The sequence below is a fragment of the Rhinoraja longicauda genome, chromosome 10 (assembly GCF_053455715.1).
Source record: "Rhinoraja longicauda isolate Sanriku21f chromosome 10, sRhiLon1.1, whole genome shotgun sequence".
Classification (NCBI taxonomy): domain Eukaryota; kingdom Metazoa; phylum Chordata; class Chondrichthyes; order Rajiformes; family Arhynchobatidae; genus Rhinoraja; species Rhinoraja longicauda.
In genome coordinates this window covers 29,275,309-29,299,354 of record NC_135962.1, presented here as the reverse complement: position 1 = coordinate 29,299,354, position 24,046 = coordinate 29,275,309, and the positions used below count along the sequence as shown (strand labels likewise).

At 39.1% G+C, this 24,046-nt stretch overlaps 1 protein-coding gene across 6 annotated transcripts in view; it reads right to left on the bottom strand.

The window, feature by feature from the left end:
* The window catches only part of npas3 (neuronal PAS domain protein 3), a 667,268-nt gene that overhangs the window by 17,123 nt on the left and 626,099 nt on the right, over positions 1-24,046 (bottom strand). For all 6 annotated transcript variants that reach the window (XM_078406532.1, XM_078406528.1, XM_078406529.1 and 3 more), the window contains 3 exons: positions 6,807-7,000; positions 5,673-5,779; positions 125-272 (listed from right to left, as the gene is read on the bottom strand). In XM_078406532.1, the coding sequence (XP_078262658.1) occupies positions 125-272; positions 5,673-5,779; positions 6,807-7,000 (449 nt within the window). The remainder of the gene's footprint in view (positions 1-124; positions 273-5,672; positions 5,780-6,806; positions 7,001-24,046) is intronic.

The window sequence follows — 24,046 nt, the reverse complement described above, 5'->3', positions numbered from 1 at the left end:
TACAGTAAATACTTCAATATTTGTGCCCAATGAGTCTAAAACTGATATTGAAGGAACCTGTTGCAGGGATTTTTTAGATACTGAGTATCAAATATTATTCCTTGGCATGACTGTACTTTCTTACCTCAGAAGGTAATTGACCCAGATAACATTTTTCTCATTGGCATTTTTTGCATTGAATGTAAGAGTGGCACAGGACTGGATCCAAATATAGCCTCCATTTTTCTGCAGCCAGCGATAGTATTTCGTTACACATTGGCCCTTATTCAATACTAAACAAAGGAGATTGATTTCCATTAGTAAGAGAATTAATGTAGGAAGAACAATAAAACTTAACAAACGTGAAAGTAGACCTCACAAACCATTTTACGATGAACAAACAACCTACTAGTTGTGAATTTGTGGAATTCTGCCACAGAAGGCAGTGGAGGCCAATTCACTGGATGAATTTAAAATAGAGTTAGATAGAGCTCGAGGGGCTAGTGGAGTCAAGGGATATAGGGGGAAGGCAGGCATAGGTTACTGATTGTGGATGATCAGCCATGATCACATTGAATGGCGGTGCTGGCTCGAAGGGCCACATGGCCTTCTCCTGCACCTATTTTCTATGTTTCTATGTTACTTTTATTCTACTCTTGTGAACAAAAAACATGATGGTGCCTTCTCCATAATTTTTGTCCACTCCATGCATGAGCAGGAGGGCAGGTTTACCTTGCAACATTTTTCAGTCAATAACTTAGCATGTTGGAAATCAGACACCTGCATCGGTTGCATTAAGTCATCTTTCAACATGTTGGGTCAGCATAAGACTGCTGCAGGAGGCATACAGGCCACCAATTTTTCAAGTGATTTTGGAAAATATTGTGCAAAGAAAGATTTCTGCTTCTACGCATTGAACTAAATGCAGTAATTATGTGGCTGATAAATATTTATCACATTCCTTTGCGTTCAAGCCTCAGATGTTTCAAAACAAGTTGCAAATATCAGCACTTATGCAATGTTACAAGTATATGCATTATTATATGAAAAAGAACATTTGCTGATGGCAGTTGTCGTTTGGCTAAAGGTATGCACACATTAAAGCAAAACGTACAGAAGAATGTCACAATTAGTTCAGAAGCATCCAGAGCAGATTTGCAGTAACATATTTATTACAAATCCTAACCACAAGGGGGTGCATTTTCCACACTAACCACTCTTGGGCCCTGTAACGTACAATTGCTACACTTCTGCTAAGATGAAGAAATTCTAATTACGGTAATAAATCTGATCATCTTAGATGTGAAATGGTTTTGTCAACTGGTACATATTTCCATTAATCATTTGCAGCTATAAATTAGAACAAGATGGAATGTTTCAGAGCAACATATTTCATTTACCAGTATGTTCAATCTGTCTGTTTAATTGCAACTAATAAGTGTCAAATGTACAACCACTGTGTAAATTTTGAGGAAGGATACTGAAAGGAACATATTCTTCATTAGAAATGAATTTCAAGTTAAAAAATGGGTTAATTTGTAGTTTGCTGGACAATAAAAGTAACGTTTCAATGACTAAAAAGGAAGAATTTGCATAAACTATGAACGTTGCATCACAAATAATTAACCATCATATGACAATGCTCCTTGTAAAATGATAAATGCCTTCAAAAAATTAAATCTACTCAAGTCTCAATAAACTGCTCTGAGTGTGCAATCAGGCTTATCTTTAGCAGTCCTGATTACGTAGCCACGTGGCTAATCTTTCAATAACAAAATTTCACCATAGCTACATTTAGATTATGATTTTGAGCAGTCAAAGTATAAAATGGATTCCTTTGAATCCCATGATTACATTAATTCTGCACACATTGGCGAACCAATGGCGTCAAATCCTGATAACCAGATTTACAGACTTTAACTAAAAGTTTTTTCATTGACATGGAATCTAAATTGCACGGCATTAGTATTTACCAAGGAAAATAACATAGAGGATGCTGCCTGGGATAGAGGTTATTAGCTAGAAGATGTTGGACAATCTTGGATTATTTTTTCTGGAGGTTTAGAGGCTGTTGGTAGACCTGATATAAAGAAATCATAATTTTATATTTATACAATTATAAGAGACCTAGTTAGTGTAGACTAAAGGTAGTGTAAGAAAATAACTGCAGATGCTGGTACAAATCGAAGGTATTTATTCACAAAATGCTGGAGTAACTCAGCAGGTCAGGCAGCATCTCAGGAGAGAAGGAATGGGCGTGACTGAGCACTTCAACTCCCCCTCCCATTCCCAGTCTGACCTTTCTGTCATGGGCCTCCTCCAGTGCCATAGTGAGGCCCACCGGAAATTGGAGGAACAGCACCTCATATTTCGCCTGGGCAGCTTGCAGCCCAGTGGTATGAACATTGACTTCTCCAACTTTAGATAGTTCCTCTGTCCCTCTCTTCCCCTCCCCCTTCCCAGATCACCCTCTGTCTTCCTGTCTCCACCTATATCCTTCCTTTGTCCCACCCCCTTGACATCAGCTTTATAGAACTTCGGTTATGCCGCAATTTGGAGTATTGCATGCAGTTATGGACGCCCCATTACAAGAAGGATGTGGAGGCTTTGGAAAAGGTGAAGAGGAGGTTTATCAGAACGGGGTTGGATAGACCTCTCTGATTATTCTCTCTGGAACGCCAGAGGTTGCAAGGATACCTGATTGAAGGATATAAAATTATGAGAGGCATAATGGACAGTGAGAAACTTCCTTCCAGGATGAAAAAACCAAATACTAGAGGGCACAGCTTTAAGATGAGAGTGGCAAAGTTCATAGGCAATGTGTGGGATAAGCTTTTTGTACAGAGGGTGGAGTGCCTGGAAGGCGCTGCTGTGGGTGGTAGGTGAGACAGCGCAGATACGATAGAGGCATTTAAGAGACTTTTGGACAGGCATATGGAAATGCAGAGAATGGGGGGATATGGATTATGTGCAGGTAGATAAGAGATGGCATCATGTCCACCACAGACATTGTGGGCCGAAGGGGCTGTTCGTGTGCAGCAGTGTTCGATGCTCTAACTCCCCCTTCCCCCACTCCCTCTAACCCCCCCTCCCAGATTATAACATTTTCTTGGAAACTTGGGGCAAATTTGGAATGTCTCAAAAGTTGAGATGCCACATCTGCCACTGTAAAAATGATAAAAGTACATGGCAGGTTTTAGTTGTGTCCTGCCATCTCCACTTTTAAAAGTTCTGTTTCTCATGCCCAATACATGCCCAGTAAACAGTAAGGCCTATGCCTCAAGAGAGGGACATGAGCATGTGACTTTCTTGCTCACAGGCAACATTGTGATTTGTTACACTGGAGCTTGCTATTTCTCTCTCTGTTCCCCATGACCTGCAATTTTAAAGTCTTTGATTTGGACGGTAGATAACTGCTGTGGGAGCCTCCGTGACAGTTGCAAACCCAAGACATATGATATGCGGGCAGACCTGCTGGGTGCCTACCGAAGCTCATTAAAATAATGTCCCAACTCACATCAGTGTGATCTAGGGCATATGAAAAGGCCCCAATATAATGTGTGATTTTATCCTTCTTACATCCGTTGGGTGAAATAGTCTTTCAAAATTCCAAACATGGAGGATCCGATTTGGTGTAAGATTCAACTTTCTCTTTCTTTGACTGAGCTGGTTGGCAGGAATTTTCCAGTCTTTCTCTATTGACTTTTTTAAAATGGGACTTCTTAGACAGTGGGCAGGCACATCCTCTACTTCAACTCTGACCATTTTAATTCTCTGTTGCTCCCTCTCAGGTGGGACAATATGAACAAAATTTGAATCATAGAAAGCATCATCAGACATAGTTGTCCTAATTCCTGTTGTAATTCTGGATTCATACACTTAGCCCCTTTCCAGATACAGGTTGCTATGGAGCAGAGGGAAGATATTGAAATTACCATACCCAGAACGCTTGTAATCTGGAACATTTTAAAACAATGTTATTTACTTTGCTGGGTCTATCGAGACAATTGAACACAAAAGTTATATTTTATCTTGCCAAGACTGCAGAAAATCCTCATCTGTCTTGCAGGCATTGGACACCCACATGAATGGGGCAAATGACCTGGAGCAGAAGAGTCTGCAAAGGCACCTTTGGGGTGGGAGGAAGTCCAAGGTTTTTTCTCATTGTTAATGTATCCAATACCGCAAAAGTAGAAACTAAGGCCTGATTTGATAACTGACAAAATTTACAGACTATAAAGAAAGAAACTTCAATTACTCTGGTTAAAATATCTATGATTCAAACCAAAATTCTACCTGTTGGAAAATAGTCAGAGATGCTGTCAGCATTCTCCAAGGTTAATCACAAATGTGTTACACCTGGATGAAAGCAAAGAAACCTGAGCTCTAAAGAAGCTTTTTTAATAACTCCTGTGAATCAATACATATTAGATGTCTCTAAATGATGACATATTGTAACATTGATCTCTCATTTTATTGGACAGTGGCCAGTGTCAGTCTGCGTTCGTAAGCAGCAGCTGTTGTGACAGTTTGGTGTGTTTGCTGAATTTGCGTTTTCATCTCTTGTGAAACGATTTCCCAACAATGCGACAGACATGAATACAAACAATGATTAAAAAGCTAGTATATTAATGACTGTACTCAAATATAGCACTATTTAGAGTTATAAACTTAAACAATCACAAGAATAACACAGCAAATCAATTTTTCCAGTCAAAGAAGTCATCAAAACTTTAAAGAACTAAAACTGATAGCATGATCTTACTTGCTGAAGCTGTTAATATTTTCCATTGAGATTTATGTTCTTAAGATTACAGGCCTTCTTCAATCTTGTAAAATATTATCAAAGCATGTTCTATATTTCTTTAATTGAGCACAAGTTACATATTCTCCTCAACTGTTAACAATCTGAGGTTCAACTCTGGGAATGGTGGAGAAGTAGTAATCTTTGAGTCAGTTTGGAGGATGTTCCTAAGTCTAAGGTTAAAAAGGCATTCTCTTGCACCTTTTCTTCTCTTTTTGCATTTCTGTCCAGTGGGAAACCCCGGGTATAACCTGTGTAGCAGCAGGTTATGCATCAACACACGAAGCCATCACATCGCTACTCTGAGGTTTCACCTTTCACTACCAGTAATATCATTTTTAATTATTGCTGAAGCACATTTGGGATGCAATAAAAACATTTCAGTTCAAAGTCTGATCCAGTTGGAAATGATTGAACACTGACACATAAATTCCTTAGTTTGGGGCCTCCAATTTTTGGACCTCGTTAGGATGGCTGAGGAGTGGTGAATGTTGCACCTCTTCCATTCAGGTCATTCTGACACCATTTTGTGTTCAGGGTTTAGACTTGTTTATTATCACAGGATGAATAGCTTCAGGAACCACAGCACTGTGTCTTGGGAGCAAACTGCAATTAACCTTTCCTTATGAACAAATGCTAGAATCTGATTATCAACCTCAGATGGACATCACACCACATTCAGGCACAGCTGTTACTAAAGTCTGCCCCCAAAATGCTGTGGGGAGTTTCCACAGGAACATCTACATACCATGTATTTTAAGATATTTTAGGATATTTCTCACAAATATTCTTGGAGGGATACTTTACTCTGAATGCAATTCTCTTGGCAGGAAAATTATTTTATGCAACGTACTTTGCAGTGTATCAATATAGTTAGGTGTATACTTACAATCTAAGTGACTGTGCCTTATTCCTTCTACATCCTCAGCATGAATGAAGTAATAACATCTTTTACCCACAACATCTACTGGAGTTAGATCCATGTAGTCACTGATCCTGCAGTTTTGAAGCATAAATAAATCCGCATTAAATGTATGAATCCTGGAAAGAATAAATTGAAATGTCCTGAAACCAATCCAGGGAATGATTTATTTACAACTATATTGTTCATCACTGATGTTAGCTGATTCCCTCACTCCACAGATGGTCCAGATATGCTGAGCATTTCCAGCATTTCCCGATCGATTGAAAAATACAGCCTGGAAACAGTCCTTTGGCCCATCGGGTCCATGCCAACCATCGACACTTGTTCACACTAGTTCGATATGATCCCACTTTTGCCTCCACTTCCGACACATGAGCGGCAAGTTAATGTAAAACCCGCACCTTTTTAAGATGTGGGAGGAAACCAGAGCTCCCGGAGGAAACCCATGCGGTCACAGGGAGAACATGCAAACTCCGCACAGACTGCACCTGAAATCAGCGTCAAATCCAGATCTCTGGCATTGAGAAGCAGCAGAACTTTGTGCAGTCCTGTTTTTCTATTTTAGATAATACAGCATCTGCATTATTATGAACATTGATTACATCATATTTTGAATGATGCACTTAATAGTGATCCAAAATTTTTGCAGTTGTAAAAACTGACAAAAATTAATGGAGAACTGTGGTGGTGAATGTGAGAAAGCACAAATTGAACATAAAGTAATTGATTTGTGGCCCTTCTGTTGCTTTCCATTCATGTATGTACTGGGGGATGGCAGAGGAGCAGGGCGCAGGGCATTGAAGGTTGGGGGAAGGAGTGCGTGGCAGAGATCTATTGAGCAGTTTTGACTGTCATTCACTATGATCAATCAGCAGCACTTTTAAGGCTTACGCGCAGGCAGAGGAGATTAGTTTAATTTGGCATCATGTTGAGTATGAACATTGTGGACTGAAGGGCCTATTGTTGTGCTGTACTGTTCCATGTTCTAATTGCAATTGTCTTTATAAAGGAAAAGAAGTGACTGAGTGAAATCTGCATATCCTCATTTTAAAAAAAACCACAGGAATATAAAATAAAATACAATGAAAAGCTGCTTACCGGTTTTCACAGTAAATGATACTGAGGTCCATATTTACTCTGGTGACAAACATCTGGCAGTCAATCCTAACTTCATTTATAGTTGGAGGAGGCAAAGCATGAGCCACAACTACGAGACCAATGATGTGAGTGGGGAGCACACGTCCATGGGAATGAGAAACGCGCAATCTTAACCGTCCAGTGACGTGAATGACCTGGAACAAAACAACAGGGGTAAATGCTCGCAGTCCACCAGTTCATCCATGCTCTAGAACATGGACATAAGACAAGTTGATTCACATAACTCACTTGATTTGAAAGAAACCCTAAATCTGGCTGTAAATGATTCACCTTAAGTCAGCCTGAGAAAGAAAGTGTCAACATGCCAACATTTAGTCCACATATCAAAAAGGTAATGATATAAATCTTTACATTCAGGAAGTGCCTGGAATTGTTTATTGGTGTTGAACATTTCTCTGATATTCCTATGGAAAAAAATGGAAAGAAATATATCCATACTTCGGAAAGTCTTGTTAACAAGCAATCAATAAGGTTCATGGGTAGGTACCAGTATTTCACTGTATCCCTGTTCATGTGAGGATAAATAAACTAGAGATGATTTCCGAGGATGTTGCCATGACTAAAGAGCCTGAGCTATAGGGAGAGGCTGGGCAGGCGAGGACTTAATTTAATGGAGCGCAGGAGTCTGAGGAATGATCTTGTAGAAGTGTATAAGATCATGAGCGGAATATAAAGGGTGAAGGCACAGAGTCTTGTACTCAGAGTAGGGGAATCAAGAACCAGAAGACATAGGTTAAAGGGTAAAGATGTAATAGGAACCTGAGGGGCAATCTTTTCACACAGAGGGTGGTGAGTATAAGGAACGAGCTGCCAGAGGAAGTCATTGAGACAGGTACTATAGCAACATTTAAAATACATTTTGACAGGTACATGGATGGGAAAGGTTTAGAGGGATATGGGCCAAACACGAGCAGATGGAACTAGTGTAAATGAGGTATTTTGGTTGGCTGGGGCAAGTTGAGCTGAAGAGCATGTTTCTGTACTGTGTGATTCTATCTTTGACATTGAACCAATCAGTGCTTCTGAAAAGAAAGAATTTAGTGCAGTTCATATCTAGGTTTTACAGTCTAACCAAAGATCAACCAAAAAATCAACTGCTTTGAAATCACAATCTTTCCATCTGTTATAGTTCTGTAACAAACATATTTTGTTTCCTATATTGAAAGGCAGACTAACTCCTACTTTTCATTTAGTTTGAGTCTAACTGAGAACAAGCATTATTCAGGGGAGCATGCAAATCTTCCCATGACAAGATGCATCCTTTACTCTGAGATCTACTGTTCTCCTCTAGCTGTGGGGCTGCTGAACAGCTGCAGCCATGTGAATTGTGCACTGGCATTTTCCGATTGGTTAATGGATGACAATCTGTGATTTTGCTATTTCATGATGGTGGGTGGATAACAGCTAGCAGTTTGATTCCAGTTATGGAAGGATAGTACATGCTGTTGCTGGCTTTGTTTGCTGCCTTGCAGGTCTCTGAGAACCGATTAGTTCCAGTTTGGCTAGTTTTGGCAGAGGGCATGTGGTGTCCAATGTGCCTCCTGGTTAAGGAGTAATGGCTTGTAATGGAAGGGTAATTTCTGTCTGGCTGGATGATGTTGCAATAGCTACCGGTACTGTCGAATGTCAGTGATTTGACTGAGCAAGTTGCTGCAGAGGGATAGTTGACAGTAGATGCGTAATTTTCTTCATCTGCATGGCTGAGCTGTGAAATAGCAAAATCACTGACATTTAATCCTAATGTTACAATTACATGAGATTGTAAACCCAACATAATGGGCAAGAGTGATCTATTTCCTTGGGAATTACCCCTCATCCACCTTATGCTTTTTTTTTTTTACCAGGTCATCATCTTCCACGTCTGACCACCACAACGTGAAAATTGAAATGCTTGCACATCTGACCTTCTGTCAAACACACAGTCAAATATTTTCATTATTTTTCATTCCATTTATATTTTAATTAGTTTGCAGAAACATTTTCAAACAGTTAAGTGTGCTTTTGGCACGCTCAGCTGCTAAGGAGTGCCAGGAAGGGCAGAGGACATCAAGATCCATCACCTGCATCTCGGTTGCCGTTCTCTGGCTTGTGAGAGTGTTGTGCAAGTGGAGGCCTCCACCACAATCAATCCCATGCAGTTCATGCAGCTGTGGAATCAATGTAAAGCAGCACCTGGACAGCTGGTCAGATTGCACATGATCCAACCCGATGTGGTTATAGATACATAGAAAATATGCTCATAGATCCTAGGGAAAAATAACCCCATCTTTCATATTTATTTTACAATTCCACCATCCATTTTGAATTCTTCACAGATGATACTTTCACCATGATGTATTTCCATGTCCTTCCTCTTTGCTGCATTTGAGGGCTTATATTCTGATTAAAGTATTTTTCAACATTATTTTCCATTTGTTGACTACAACCATATTCCATCGTGACATGAATGGAGATTTTAGCATTTGTGACCACGGGGAGTCTCAATTAGTTATCTGAAAAGGTGCTGAGAAAAAAACAACACATTTACAGAAACAAAAACATAAAATACTGGAAAACCTCAGCAGTTCAGGCAGTATCTGTGGAAATGGAAACAGGTAACACTTCAGGTTGAAGATCTTACACCAAAATCGAAAAAGAGAAAAGGGTTATTCGAGGTGGCAGATAATGAGAGTGAGGGCAATGGTGGAACAAGCAATTATGGTGACATAATGTAGATGTTTTGAAGCAGTTATACTACTTTGCTGTTGCTGTAAAACCTATGTAATCTTGTACAATCTGGAACATACCCAACAGGCCTGAATATACAAACGAAAGAAAGAAGAAAATGAGGAATGGCAGATAAAAATGGCCAGTCTGGCTACAAGTATAAAGAAAGAACAAGGTATCTAGAGTTGGAGAAATCAATATTGAATTCTGCAAGCATTGAAAGAATGCCTTATTGTTTGGTCAATATGACAAATGTTTTGCAAACAATGGGATACTTTTGGAAAGATTATCTTTGTTTATGTGACCAATGTAGAGCATGATTCCACAATTAGCGAATGAAGAATCAAAAGATATCCTTTCATTGATACTATTTGAAAGATATTATTGGAAGTATTCTCTTCCATGCTTTGAATAAGAGTAGCAGGATCATTGATATTGGCTTGCAAGGGCCTCAGCTTAAACTTTCATCTGAAAAGCGATGCCCCCTTTTGGGTTTACTAATGATATTTTCATACATAATAAATACACAATAAATATAAATTAGTTACTTTTTATGCTTAGGGTTTAAATGTTAACTGGATTTAATTAGAGATTGAATCTTCTTTGTAGCCAAGTGCGACAGTTATTGAGGCAAAAGGAAGATTCTACATAAATAACCCAGGGACTAAAGGTCTGTGTACACAAGGGCATAATAGTTGGTTAACTCATTACATTGTCTCAGATGTGCTACATTCATGTTTAACATGCTTTTAATAATGTATATGTTCAACGCAAGCTTGGAGTCTCTGCATCAACTTATCCTTATCCTTGTTTGATGAGCCAGCATTTATTGTCCATCCCTAACTGAAGGTGGTGAACTACCTTCTTAAAGCCGCTGGCCTTGTGGTGAAGGTGCTGCCATTCTGCTGTCATGTCAATGGTTCCAGTTGACCAGAAAGTGTTAAAATAGGTTTTGCATGAACATATACACACAAAGATCCACAAACAGTTGTTCTTTTAGGATGTAGAATTCTAATATGATTGTGTAATATTTCATCTTCATCTTTTTATACCTAACATCAAAGTTCAGAGCAATATTAAACCCATAACTCATGGCGACATAGCAACATATCCCACTATTGACCTATTTTAACTCTTTCTGGTCAACTTTACCAATTGTGACCAAATGAAGCTAAATAAAATGAGGTACACTGTTGACAAGAGAGGCTCCCATCCCAGACAGGCTGATTCCCATTGAATAAGGGGTTTTCGCTCTCTTGTCCCATGACCAAATGAAAATTATTTATTGTTCAGTGATTTTCAGCAAATCTGGTAATCTTGAAACTGATATTTGGGTCAGGTGTTTACTAATGAGATCCATGTGGGATGATGTTACATGCTGAATTTTAATATGTGTATATTGCAGGTACTATCGCAATTTTTAAGAAACATTAAGACAGCTACATAGATAGGATAGATTTAGAGGGAAATGAGCCAAACGCAGACAGGTGGGACTAGTGTTGATGGGACACATTGGTCCATGTGGGCAGGTCGGGCTGAAGGGCCTGTTTCCACGTTGTATGTCTCTATGACTATATTAATGAGAAATTAAGTGTAAATGCATGTACATGAGTATATGAGGGTCTGTGTATACAAGAATCAATATAGAGATAGAGGGAGTATATTAAGCGTTGTAATGCTTTATTTAAGAATGGTAATCAACCATCAAATGCCTCTTTTAAACTGGCATTTGTTGTCTTTATTTCTGCAGCTGTTACATTTCTGCCCTTGTTCTCTGATTTTGGACTGATCAGGGAAACAGAAATGTTAACCAGAAAAGTATTTCATATGGAATATTTGAGAGACACAATATCACTGAGATCCATTTGCTGAGAATAAAAACTTAATTTAGTGCAAACTGATGCGTTTACTATAAATGGTCATTCAGTGAAGTGACATCAACAACATTATTGTGGTTTCTTGAGCTTCATACTTTAGATCTTGTGCTATGTAGTACCAGCTCTAAGAGGCACTAAAAAATCCATTGAACACACGTATAGATTTTGGAAGAATATTATTCCCTGCTGTTGTGAAGAGATTGATCAGAAATTTAAAAAAACTACAGTCTGAGTATACTACCAGAAGAAGATATTGTACAAAGGACTGATCCAGCTTAATTTGTGAAGAGCAAAAACAGGTAAATACTGCATTTGCAGTTCAATATTTATGTAAACTAAGTAGTAATATTATAGACTTTTACTGATCCTATAGATTTTATGTAATCTTCAAATTGGCTTTAAAAAAATTAAGTTTTCAAAAATGAATCGAAATTAAAATTCCACACAAAATTTATCTAAGAATACTTTTGAAGCCATTTGGGTAAAGAGCAGTTTTGTATGCATTGCTTCAAGAGTGCTCTTGGCAAAAACATCACAAATGGTAGAAAAACTTCAATATAACCAAGTAGCTAAATATAAACTGACATCAGGAACCCTACTGAGGCAATACACAATAAAAAAAATAATATCTCAATTTAATGTAACCCAACATACAAAGGAATTAAAAAAAATATAATTCATGGTTCAGCGCACAATATCAACCTCCTCAGAGTGAATAATGAGCAGACCTACATAAGAAATAAGAATGATCAATTCCTAGTAATTCTCAGGAGTGCTCTTGATGTACAATATAGCCAACATAATGACTGAAAACGTACATCAGTGCCTTAAATAAGATCAAGTTGAGATCCAGTTACAAAGGCAGACGTAAGCCAGTAAAGGAATCTCTTTGATATGAACCCTTGAGTAAAATGCTTGTGTAAGCGTTTACTCAGGATAATCTTATTTCATCTCACATGTGTGCAAGGATATGCCTCAGGCCCATTTTTTAAATGTCAAACCCAGAATGCATTTTTCTCTGAGGGTCAAAGTCAGAGGCATGGCTGAACAATGTTTCAGGTGCACTGTGGCATCACCTTGGTGCTGCACCGGCCCCTTTCCATAAACGGGAGAAAAAAAAACCATCAGCGGCTTTCAACGTCTTATCAAAACACTATCACTTTATCAGGAAAGTAATAATTCACAGAGATCCCTGTATTACTCTTGAGAACCTGCTCCATATTTGAAAATAGACAGCATGAAATAACTGCAGCACCTTTTATCACAGAGCCCAGTTCAAGTCAAGGAATGAGATTGTAAATGCTGCATGAAATGGTGTGCACTTATCTTAATTTGGAATCAAGTAGCCTCAGGTAGAACAATGGATTATGGTTTCACTTATGGGTTTGTAGGTAACTTACCACATCTGTTCAATTGTTTGATTAACTCCAGTCATGGAGTTATTTGAAAAAAATTGCCTGCTTTATGGAATGATGCCACTGTACCATGCCCTCACACAGACATCAAAATATCTCCTTATTATAACGTGACAGCTGTTGGTGAACTAATGAAAGCTTCAGACAGATAATGGGTCTTTTAACTATTGCTATTGGACTGGAACATTCAAATACTTACACACAAATGAATTATGCAAACAAATGTTTAAAAAAGAAAATAGCACATCATTGACACCATATTCTTAAATCTGAATTATAATGGATGCTACATTTCTTACTTACAAAACTGGGAAACAATTTACACATTAGATATATCAAATATAATGTTCCAACAGCAAGAAGAACATTGTATCACTGCTTCAATAAAAAAAAAAGAAAATTTCAGAGACAGGAAGTAGGAAGTTGATATTTGTTACCTCCGTTCATGGGAAAGATAAACTTTGAAGCCTTTTTTTTTACAAACATGTTTGTAAGTTTGTTATGCATCTGCGACACAAAAGAAACCTTTCAACAACAAAACATATTAATCTAACACACATTCCCTGATGCAAATTCCTGAACTTTACATATTGTTTGGAGACGCACAGAGGAATAGAAAATGGATGGAAAGTCTCAGCTTGCACTCATGCATCATAATGTAGAGATAAAGTGGGGGGAAATGTGGACATCAAATGTAGAAAATAAATAAAACAACATTGTGAAATTACTTTTCCACTATTATATCACTCACATTCTCAAGCCCAACTCCTTGTGGGACAACTAATTGCATCTGTTATTAGAATGCCGTTGATGTACAACAATAATGGCCCTTCGGTCACGTTATTTTTGATAGCATCTGTCAAGATCAAGCTTGATTATGTAAATTTATCCATGCAAAAAATGTTCAAGAAATGGATCCCGATGAATAAACCTGGGCTATGCATGGAATGAAGTGTGGTGGATTAAAGGAATCTTCCTAAAATGTAATTGTCAGGAGTCGTGTTTCTACGGCGAACAACATAGAAATAACATACCATAGAGGTTAAATACATTTCCATTGCTTATTTGTTTTTGAAAAGTACACTATTAATGCTTTATTAAAAATAAATGAGTTGAACGATGTTAGTGTTGTTCAAATATTTTCATGTTTTTTATAGCAGACATCATTGTTCATAACATTATCATGAACCTGCATTTAGTTAACAGTTGGAAGACATCAATCTGATAAATGCTAATGCCATTTTGTGAAGATATTTCTTTTTGTGCAGTGAATATGACTGCAAATTTATACAGAATCATTTCTTTCTTTCACAATCCCCCATGTAATACAACTTTTCCAATCTCATGTTTATCTTTCGTAAGCTTGGCAATGAAATAGTGATTAGCTACCATGCAATTTGTAATTGTCAATTAACTTTGCACTTGCACCAGATAGCAAGGTTAGTGAATTGAAGCATGGTAGATGTAGCATGATTGATCTGTGATTAAAAAAGTACATAATCTGTCCTTATATGAGCTCCAGCTAAAATACAAACTGGATGGTTATGCCTACAGAAAATGTAAAGGCCACCATAGTTAGTCAGCTGAGAAATTAAAGACAGGGACAACAAAAAAGAGATTGAGAGTGTATATACTTATTAGACATCAGAGTATAAATGGCAAAAAGGTTTGACACAGGGTAATAAATCTGTACTACAAAGATTTAATGGCTGAATGAAAGTTTCTTTTGCATGCTAATATTCAGCCAGGTAGCTCTGCAGGGATTGCTTGCATCTAGTCAGATTTAAGCCGTGACCTGAAACCACATGGACTACACTGTTATGTTGATGGACTTGACATGAAACTGATCCATCAGCAATTCAGCTATTGTTATGCTTGGATAGCTGAATTGTAAAGAGAAGTCTTGGATGTTACAGAAATCAGCGAGCATGTATTGCAGGAAGTATTCAACAGCTGCTGAAACAGAACAAAATGGCATTACATTTAAAGTCAGCAAATGGAAGACATAAGGAGGTTAAATATGATAGCTCATGAAACGACACATAGGAATCACCCACACCCATTCAGTGAGATGCAGGCTGCTCACTGAAGCCACGCTGCCTACTTATCATTATTTCAAATCCAGGCAGTGTTAAGTGACTTTCTCTTCTGAGTGCGGCCCAGCTTCGTACGTTGCTAACATGCTCTGATCAAAACCAGCCAGCACCTCGTAAAGGGGAAGGGAAATGTAGTGGAAGATATTGTGAAGGTGATTGAACATGCCAAAAGACTACATGGTGAGAGTGGACTTCCCATTTTACCATGTTTACTGCGACAAAAACCTCATGCCACCCATCTAATACACCACTTATCTGTCACTTGTCCATCACCAGGTTACAAATGCTGACGTTTTTTTATTTATTCATTTTTGGGATCTGGGCCTAGCTGTCAAGGCAAATATTAGGCATCTTGGTCAGCATGGGTGAGATGGGCTAAAAGGCCTGATTGTGTGCTGTATGACTCTATGATTGCTAGCAGTATGACAGCTTGGGTAGGTAGCATGCTGAATATAAAACTTTCATCAGTTTATGATTTTTTAAATCCTAGCAAAATTATTCTGATAAAATCTCACAGACCTCGTGAATCCTTGCACAACCTCAAGGGTTATGACTAACCCCAACCCCAAGGGGGTTTACATCCTGTGTTGAGTAAACCTGTCTTTTTCAACGAGTGGAAAAAGTGGAAAAAGGCCCTTCAGCTCAATGAGTCTATGCCGACCAGCGATCACCCCATACACTAGCACTATCCTACGCACTAGGGACAATTCATATTTTACAGAAGTCAATTAACCTACAAACCCATATGTCTTTGGAGTATGGGAGGAAACTGGAGCACCTGGAGGAAACCCACGCAGTCACAGGGAAAACGTAAAAAATTCATACAGACAGCACCTATAGTTGGGATCGAACCCGGGTCTCTAGTGCTGTAAGGCAGCAACTCTATCACAGCGCCACTGTGCCGCCTCAAATTCTAATTTACAATTTATTGAATATCTGTTTATTATATTTTATCCATGTGTATTGTGTTTAGAAGCCTGTTATGCTACTGCAAATTAGAATTTTATTGGTCTGTTGTCAGTCCTATGACTTGACTTGACTCTTAAAATTGGTAGGAAATGGCCACAAATGTTCAGAGCTGCAAAGCTGATTACTGTAGAAGCAGCAGATGCAGAGAGGTATTCTGTTTAAACTAGTTCCGTTATAAACGAATTGCCAAGCCCAGAATCTGACTGTTTCTAAAAGATATGTAATGGCAATTCAAAAGGTTATTTTTGATCTTTCAGAGTCCACTAGGCACAACTATAGACAATAGACAATAGGTGCAGGAGGAGGCCATTCGGCCCTTGGAGCCAGCACCCCATTCAATGTGATCATGGCTGATCATTCTCAATCAGTACCAACAGAACAAATCATCAGCAGGAATAACTCTGAAACAAGTATTGGGACTGCTGTTATAAGATTTATTTGTGTCAAAACTTATAAAATGTTTACCAATACAAAAACAAAGCATAAAATGCTGGAAATATACAGCAGGCCAGGCAGCATGTGATGAGGGAGAAACAGTTAATGCTTCAAATTGATGACCTTCCATCAGAACATTTGAAATTCTGAAAGATTGACTATGAAATACAATATGTTGTATCCTCTGTGCTTTTTCAATTTTTTCCTCTCATTAACCCTGTCCACTTTGTTACTCACTTTGTAGAAATTAATTATACACCTGAAGTTATCTACTGCAGTAATTTGAGATTTAATGAATATTTTCATTGCCATTTTCAGAAGCTTACCTTCTGCACTTTTGATCTGGAAGCATCTCCTTTTGATAATGTGCTCTTTGTAGAGTTGAATCACACTCACTTTGTACTGCCAAACAGTAAACCCAGATCAGGATTTACAGGCGAACAGAATTAATCTCCTGTAATTCCTCCAATCTACCACAATCACATTGGGGGAAGATAAGCAAAGCCCCTGCAGAACTAATGCAAAATACCGAACAATTTATACCATTTCTCTGAGGATTCCATTGAAGATCAGGAGAACCTCAGTGAAAATTCAGGCAAACATGTTTATTTTGAATTTACTTAGTGATTTGGCCTAAAACGGTGAACAAAATTGAAATAAAAGTCCAAGCAATGTCCTTAATGGGTTATGTACTTTTCGGAAAAATATCCTTAAATAAAAAAGTTTCACTTTTTTTTGAACCATCATATAATTTTAAATGAAAATAGCTGAGAAATGTTATTTGACAGTGTTTGCAGTTTAGAGTTTATGTAATTAATGTATGTTTATGTATGCTATGCAACTGAATTAACATAAGAAGGATTTTTGTTTAGACGAATTACATAGACATAGACATAGAACAGTGCACCACAGGAACAGGCCACCTGCCCACGATATTTGTGCCGAACATGATGCCAAGTTAAATTGATCTCATCTGAGATGATCCATCTCTCTCTCTCTATTCTATGTACTTCCATATGCCTATCTAAAAGTCTCTTACATTCCACTATCATATCTGCCTCCGCCAGCACCCTTGGTAATGCTTCCAGGCCCCACCACCCTTATTCACCCTTCAATGAATAAGCCAGTTCTAAATCCATACGACCATCGGGAATTCCATACATCTTAATCTTCTGGATCAGCCTACCATGAGGGATTTTATCAAAAGCCTTATCTAAATCCATGTAAGCGCCATCCACTGCTCTACCTTCATCAAAATTGCTTGGATTATAATGTCTATGTCACTTGGGTGAGTGCACTCATGAGTTTGGTCTTCTGCAATGGCTTTCCATGACATGCAGCTCACAGTTGAACTTTCCAACATGTCTGCATACATTCATGAGTGGCAAAGGAGGTTTTCATAGCACATGTGAGACGTGTTTTGGTGTGAGTTAAAGGTATCCCAGGCAGTTGAATATGAATCTGAAAATGATTATTTTAATTCATTTTCAGGGTCAACTATAGACAGCAATGAGGAAAGTCAGCATTTTTTGCCCATTTTTATTTGACTTTGAGAAGATGTTGTCATCTTTTTGGACCATCGGAGTAGCTCTGGTGACTAAACTCCCACAATGTCATTGATAGAAGATTTAGATCCAGCAACAATGAATAGCGAGCAATGTATTTCAAATTCAGAATGTGCAACTGGGAGGGGATCCTGCTGGTGGTGGTGTACCCGTGCATATGCTACTCTTGCTCTTCTTGATGGCAAATATTACAATTGGAAGATACTGTCAGAATAGCTAAAGCAAGTAACCAAGTGAATAAAAAACAAAAAAAAAGTAGCTAAAGGAACTCAGCAGGTCAGGCAGCATCTGTGCATCTGACCAGAATCTCAAAATAGGTCCCGACCTAAAATGTCATCTGTCTATTTCCCTACACAGATGCTGCATGACCCACTGAATTCCTCCAATATTTTGTTTTTTTGCTCTTCAGTCTCTTGTGTCGCCAAGTAACGACAGTGCGTATTTCAGGTGGTACATACTTATGGTACTGTGCAGGGGTGCAGTGCTGCCGGAGCACGCCGGAGCACGCCGGACCACGCCGGAGCACGCCGGAGCACACCGGAGCTCACCGCTCCAGCACCTCTGTAAAAAAAGCCAAAATAAACAGTGGGGAACTTTAACTAGCGGGAAATTTAACAGCGGTCGCTCCGGCACCAATGACAGCTCCGGCACCTAACAAATTAGCACTGCAACACTGGTACTGTGTGTAAATGGTGGAAGTGAGTAGTTAGTGTGGCTTACAGAGTGCAAATCATGGAGGTTAATTTGTCCCTGATTGTTTCATACTTCTTGAGAAACATTGGCACTGTACTTATCCAGGTGAGTGGCAGCATTGCATTATGCTCCTGACTTGTGCCTTGTAGATAATGGAAAAGGGTTGGGTGGTAGGAGGTAGGTTGCTCACCACGGTAAAATCTTCTTGTAATAACATGCATCTTGTGACAGATAAAACAACTGTATCTGAATCTCAAGACCACACTGCATTGCAAGCTCAACCTTTGCCCTCTTGTAATTTAACTGCTCACCTCACCATCTCTCCAGGAGCTAATCATAACCTCCAAAGTCTACACAAACCTCTCAATTCAACTAATGCCATGATTCTTCCCCCATATCTTTCTTCCTCCTATGCCATCTTGTCTACAACTTTTACTACTTCCCCCTTGCAATCTCAGTCCAGACCCCATTCCTCCTCGTCTGAAGAAGGGTTCAACCTGAAATGTCTCCTATCCATGTCCTCCAGAGATACTGCCTGACCTGCTGAGTACTTCCAACACTTTGTGTTTTACTCACGATTGCAGTATCTGCAGTTCCTTGTGTCCCCATCCTTCTTGTTTTTCTTTGTGCTCGTTTCATTGAGAAGTATGGAAGGATTTTTGAACAGCAAGTGCAAGGCGTGATCCACAGTTTACAATGCCTTGGATCTTGTTTGCCTTTTCAGGCAGAACATGCTTGATGCACACTATCTATTTGATGCACAATAACAACTTTTAATGGTTTTAATGTTCATGGACTTTGCAAGTGTGAAATTCAACAGCATGTAGCTCATTAACTATCACATATGAGGAAAAATCAAAATGGTGGAGGAACTAACTCTCCATCAAATTAACCCGTCCCCTCTTTCAAAGGCTTCTATGTGAGGGGCTGTCTCAAGAAGCCAGCAACTATCATCATGGATCCTCATCATTTGGACCATGTTCTCTTCTCACTGCTACTATTGTGCAGGATGTTCAGAAGCCTGAATACATTATCCTACAACCATTAAGTTCATTAACCAACTTGCACAACCCTAAATTGTTACCTCAACAAAACAGCACTATGGCCCACCTCTTGCATTACCATGAATTTATTATTTTTCTCTAATTGTGTTTCGCATTAATGTCTGGGTTTTTTAGGCACAGTCTTCTTTGTTTTAGAAATTTTACAGGTAATTCATGTGCAATTTATTTTTGTATGTTTATCCATATTTACAATGTGTCTGTAATGCTGCTACAAGCAAGATGTTCATTGCACCTCTATACTTGTGCATATGACAATAAAGTCAATTTGACTTGAACTTAAATATCACATTGGTAAAAAAGTAATAAATTAATGCTAATAGACTATGCTTGATTCCCTTAAGTATGACTGCATTGAATAAAGGTAAAATAGAAAGCAGCTGTAGGTTTCCAAGGAAAAATCAGTAAGCCACATAAACATTAATTCAACTACTTTCAGCAAATAAACTGCATTTATTTTAGTAACCTCAGCATAAGAACTTGCCTCGGGCAACTGAACAATCCTACCAACAACCAGAGAGCAATCTTGAGCTATTATCTACCTCATTGGAGACACTCAGACTATCTTTGTCCGTACTTTACTGGACTTTACCTTGCACTAAATGTTATTCACTGCCTCCAGAATCAGGAGTAATTTATTCAATCCTCTGAGTCGGTTCTGCCGTTCAACAAGACCTTCGCTGATCCTTTGCTTAACACCATTTTCCTGCCATATTCCTATCACTGGGAGTAGTCCAGATCTTCCAATCTATGCCATTGTGGCTATTGGACTTTTTCCTCTGTAACTTTAATGCTACAATGCTGTAAAATATTTTCTGCACTCTGGTATTTTTCTCTTTGCTCTACATGTTGTATTTGAGTGTGGCATGATTGTACTCATACATTGTATGATCTGATTTAATTGGATAGCATGTAAATAAAAGCTTTTCACTGTACCTTGTAACATGTGACAATACAAAACCAATACCAATGCCCCTTGATTCTTCTGATCTCCAGAAATCTATGAATTTCAGTTTTCAATCAATCAATAAAACTTAGCAGCAGGATCTTGATCGGTTGGGCAGGTGGGCTGAGGAATGGTTGATGGAATTTAATACAGAGAAATGTGAAGTGATGCATTCTGAGAAGACTAACATGGGCAGGACCTGCACAGTGACTGCTACGGCTCTGGGGAGTGTTGTAGAGCAGTGGGATCTAGTAGTGAAGGTACTTAGTTCTTTGAAAGTGGTACCACAGCTAGATAGAATGGTCCAAAAGCTATTTAACACATTGGCCTTAATCAGTCGGAGTATTGAGTATAGAAGTTGGGAGGTCATGTTGCAGTTATATAAGACATTGGTGTGGCTGCATTTAGAGCATTGTGTTCAGTTATGGGCACCATGTCATAAGAAACATGTTGTCAAGCTGGAAAGTTTCTGTGTCCCCAGTTTCTGTGTCCCCATCACGCCTGTTGTGATGACACCTATTGCACCAGTGCTCCATTTATTTCCCCCATAGCTGTCGTTTGTTCCCTCTCTCCACCACCATTGTCACCAGAGTACCTTCCACTCCTTCAGCCTACATGTTCAATAGACCCTCCTTTGTAGGTTACAAAACCTCCGATGTTGTCCCAGACACGCCCTACCTTCCACTCCATTTTCAGCATTACGAAGATTGCTCCTGCTGTGACATATCTGTACCCTTCCATCTTCACCAAAAACTAGATGGAAGCATTACAAGAATGTGGAGTATGGTACCTTCCTTGGCAACCACAAGAGATGCACACCTGCCCTTTTTCCTCCTTCCTTTCCTACCATTCATTGACACAGACAGTGAAATAGTCACAATATGCTGGAATAACTCAACTAAAGCATCTCTGGAGAACACAGACCGGTGACGTTTTGGGTCAGGACTCTTCTTCAGACAGCATTACAGGCTGTAGTATTCAAAGTTGAATGTAATAAGTTCAGATGACCCGCATTCAGTTTTATCTCCTTCCCTGTAATTTTGTATTTTATTTGTCTCCTGATAGCTAAATCATCAGCATCCCTTTTGATATTCACAATCCATAAGTCACCACCACTTATGTCATTCATTCTCTCTTGCCCTCCATTTCCCTATTGTTCTCTGTTACCTTGTTTCTCTCCACTTCCATGATGTCCAAGTTTTATTGAAAGATTATGGACTCACAATGGTAATTCTCTGCTGATGCTGCCTGACGCTGAGCATTTTCAACAGTTTTTTGCTTTTATTCATGAATTGACAACCAATCTAAGGTGAACATATTGAGATGTCACAATGCACCTCTTCAAAAAGTTGGAAGCTTAGTAAATAATGTGTGCTGTAGGTCTGTGAATTTGAACAAGAGAATGAATTGATTAATGTGGGGAATTGATAGGGTGAATGCACAGTTTTATATCCAAGGTCGGGGAATCAAGAATTAAAGGACATAGTTTAAGTTGAGATGGTAAAGATTTAGTCGGAACCTGAGGGACAATGTTTACCCTCAGAGGTCCGTGGGTGTATGTAATGAACTGCCACAGAAAGTACATTGAGGCAGGTATAATTACAACATTTAAAAGGCACTTGGATAGGTACATGGACAAGAAAGATTTAGAGGGATACTAGACCAAGTGAACCCGTTGGGCCCAAACCTCTCCAGCATTGGTGCAGCACCCTCTCCTCCTCCCCCTCTCTCCCCTTCCCCCCTCCCTCTTCCCTCCCCCCTCCCTCCTCCCCTCCCCCCCACTCCATCCCCCTGAACCCCCCCTTATCCTCCCACCTCCCCCATTCCTCCCCCTCCCTCCCTCCCCCCTCCCTCCACCCCCCTCCATCCCTCCCTCCCTAGGAGATAGATAAATGGGACTAGTTCAGACAGAGCATCGTGGTCAGTATGGACGAGTTGGGGTGAAGGGCCTGTTGCTGTGCCGTGTGACATTATGACTGTGTGAGAGAAAAAAACTGAGTGTACATAAGCACAAGGGTGTGAGTGGGTCACTGAGAAAATGAGTGGCAAGTGGAGGAAGAAAGGCAAAGAGAGAGAGCCAACTTCATCCTCACCCACTAACCTCTTGAGTTATAGGAGATTGAGCACAGGCTGTTAGAAAGGCTGAAAATTAGGGGGTCTCCAATCGTTTAATACTGGTCTGAAAATAGAGAAGCGATGATGAAGAACTGGTTTATATACCATGAAAAGAATGAAAGCAAAGCTCAGTTTGTCTGTGAGTAAATAGACATGCATCATGCAGGTTGCTTTTGTTGTATTGTGAGTTTACCTTTCAAAATGCTAACAAAGGATTAGTTCCACTTTGAATTGGCAGTAATACTTGTGTCCCGCTGTTCGATGGGAATAATGTGAAGCTTTGAAAGATTAGTAGTGGAATATTTACCATGCTGCCTCAATTGTGGCTTAACAGGGCGAGAGGAAACATATTGTGGCATCCAGAATTTTTCCATATATTTAGTATAATGAAAAACATCCAGCTGTAACTTGGCAAATTTCCAAAGGCTGTTCAACTGTTTTGAATCTAAAGGCACATCCTCATGCTGTTGAAAGCAACATAATCTGTTCCTGGCTTGAGCCAAGAACTATTTTATTTTATTCTAGTAAAAGTAGATGTTATGTGTTGATATAAAGAATCTTGATATTTGCCATAGCCCAGCGATCATTTACAGGAAATGGAAGAACACTCTCAGGATTGAAATAGCTGAACATGGATCACAAATTTGATTTCCTTGGCACTGATGTAGCATCATAATGCTTCAATATGCTGGCCTGGATTTCCTGTTAATTTTAGCCAGCAGAAAGTAGGAAGCAAGATGGGAAACTTAGCAAGGAACCAATTGCTGACATTCTGCCATCATCCACTTCCGGAATTTTCCACAGTTTTGACAATGGACAAGGAATATATACGGCAACATTGGCTTGAACCCTGATATGTAAAGTTAAATGCTGGAATATGTAATCTAACATAATTCCCATCATTAATCCCTTGTAAAGATAGGTGACAGGAATGTCATACTGTTGCTATTGAACATCGTTACCAAGGTTGCCAGTTAATAATTAAAACATTGCCTTGCCAGGTGCACTTAATTGCATGAGGCAATGAATTATTATTTCCTTTAATGACATTCCAGATTTCTTCCTGTGAAACGACGTATAAAGCAACACATGCAGCAGCAAAATAATTCTCTCTTATAACTGGGATAAATAACCTCAAAAATCTGAGCCCAATAATCTTCTGGGAACACCATTTAAAGAAAATAACAGGTACAAACGCAACAGTAACGCTGTTGCTTGCACCAGTTCTATCCACTGCAGCTGCATTGATCGCAGGACTGATTTCCAACTCCGACAGACGCTCCGCAGAGACTATTGATGGCC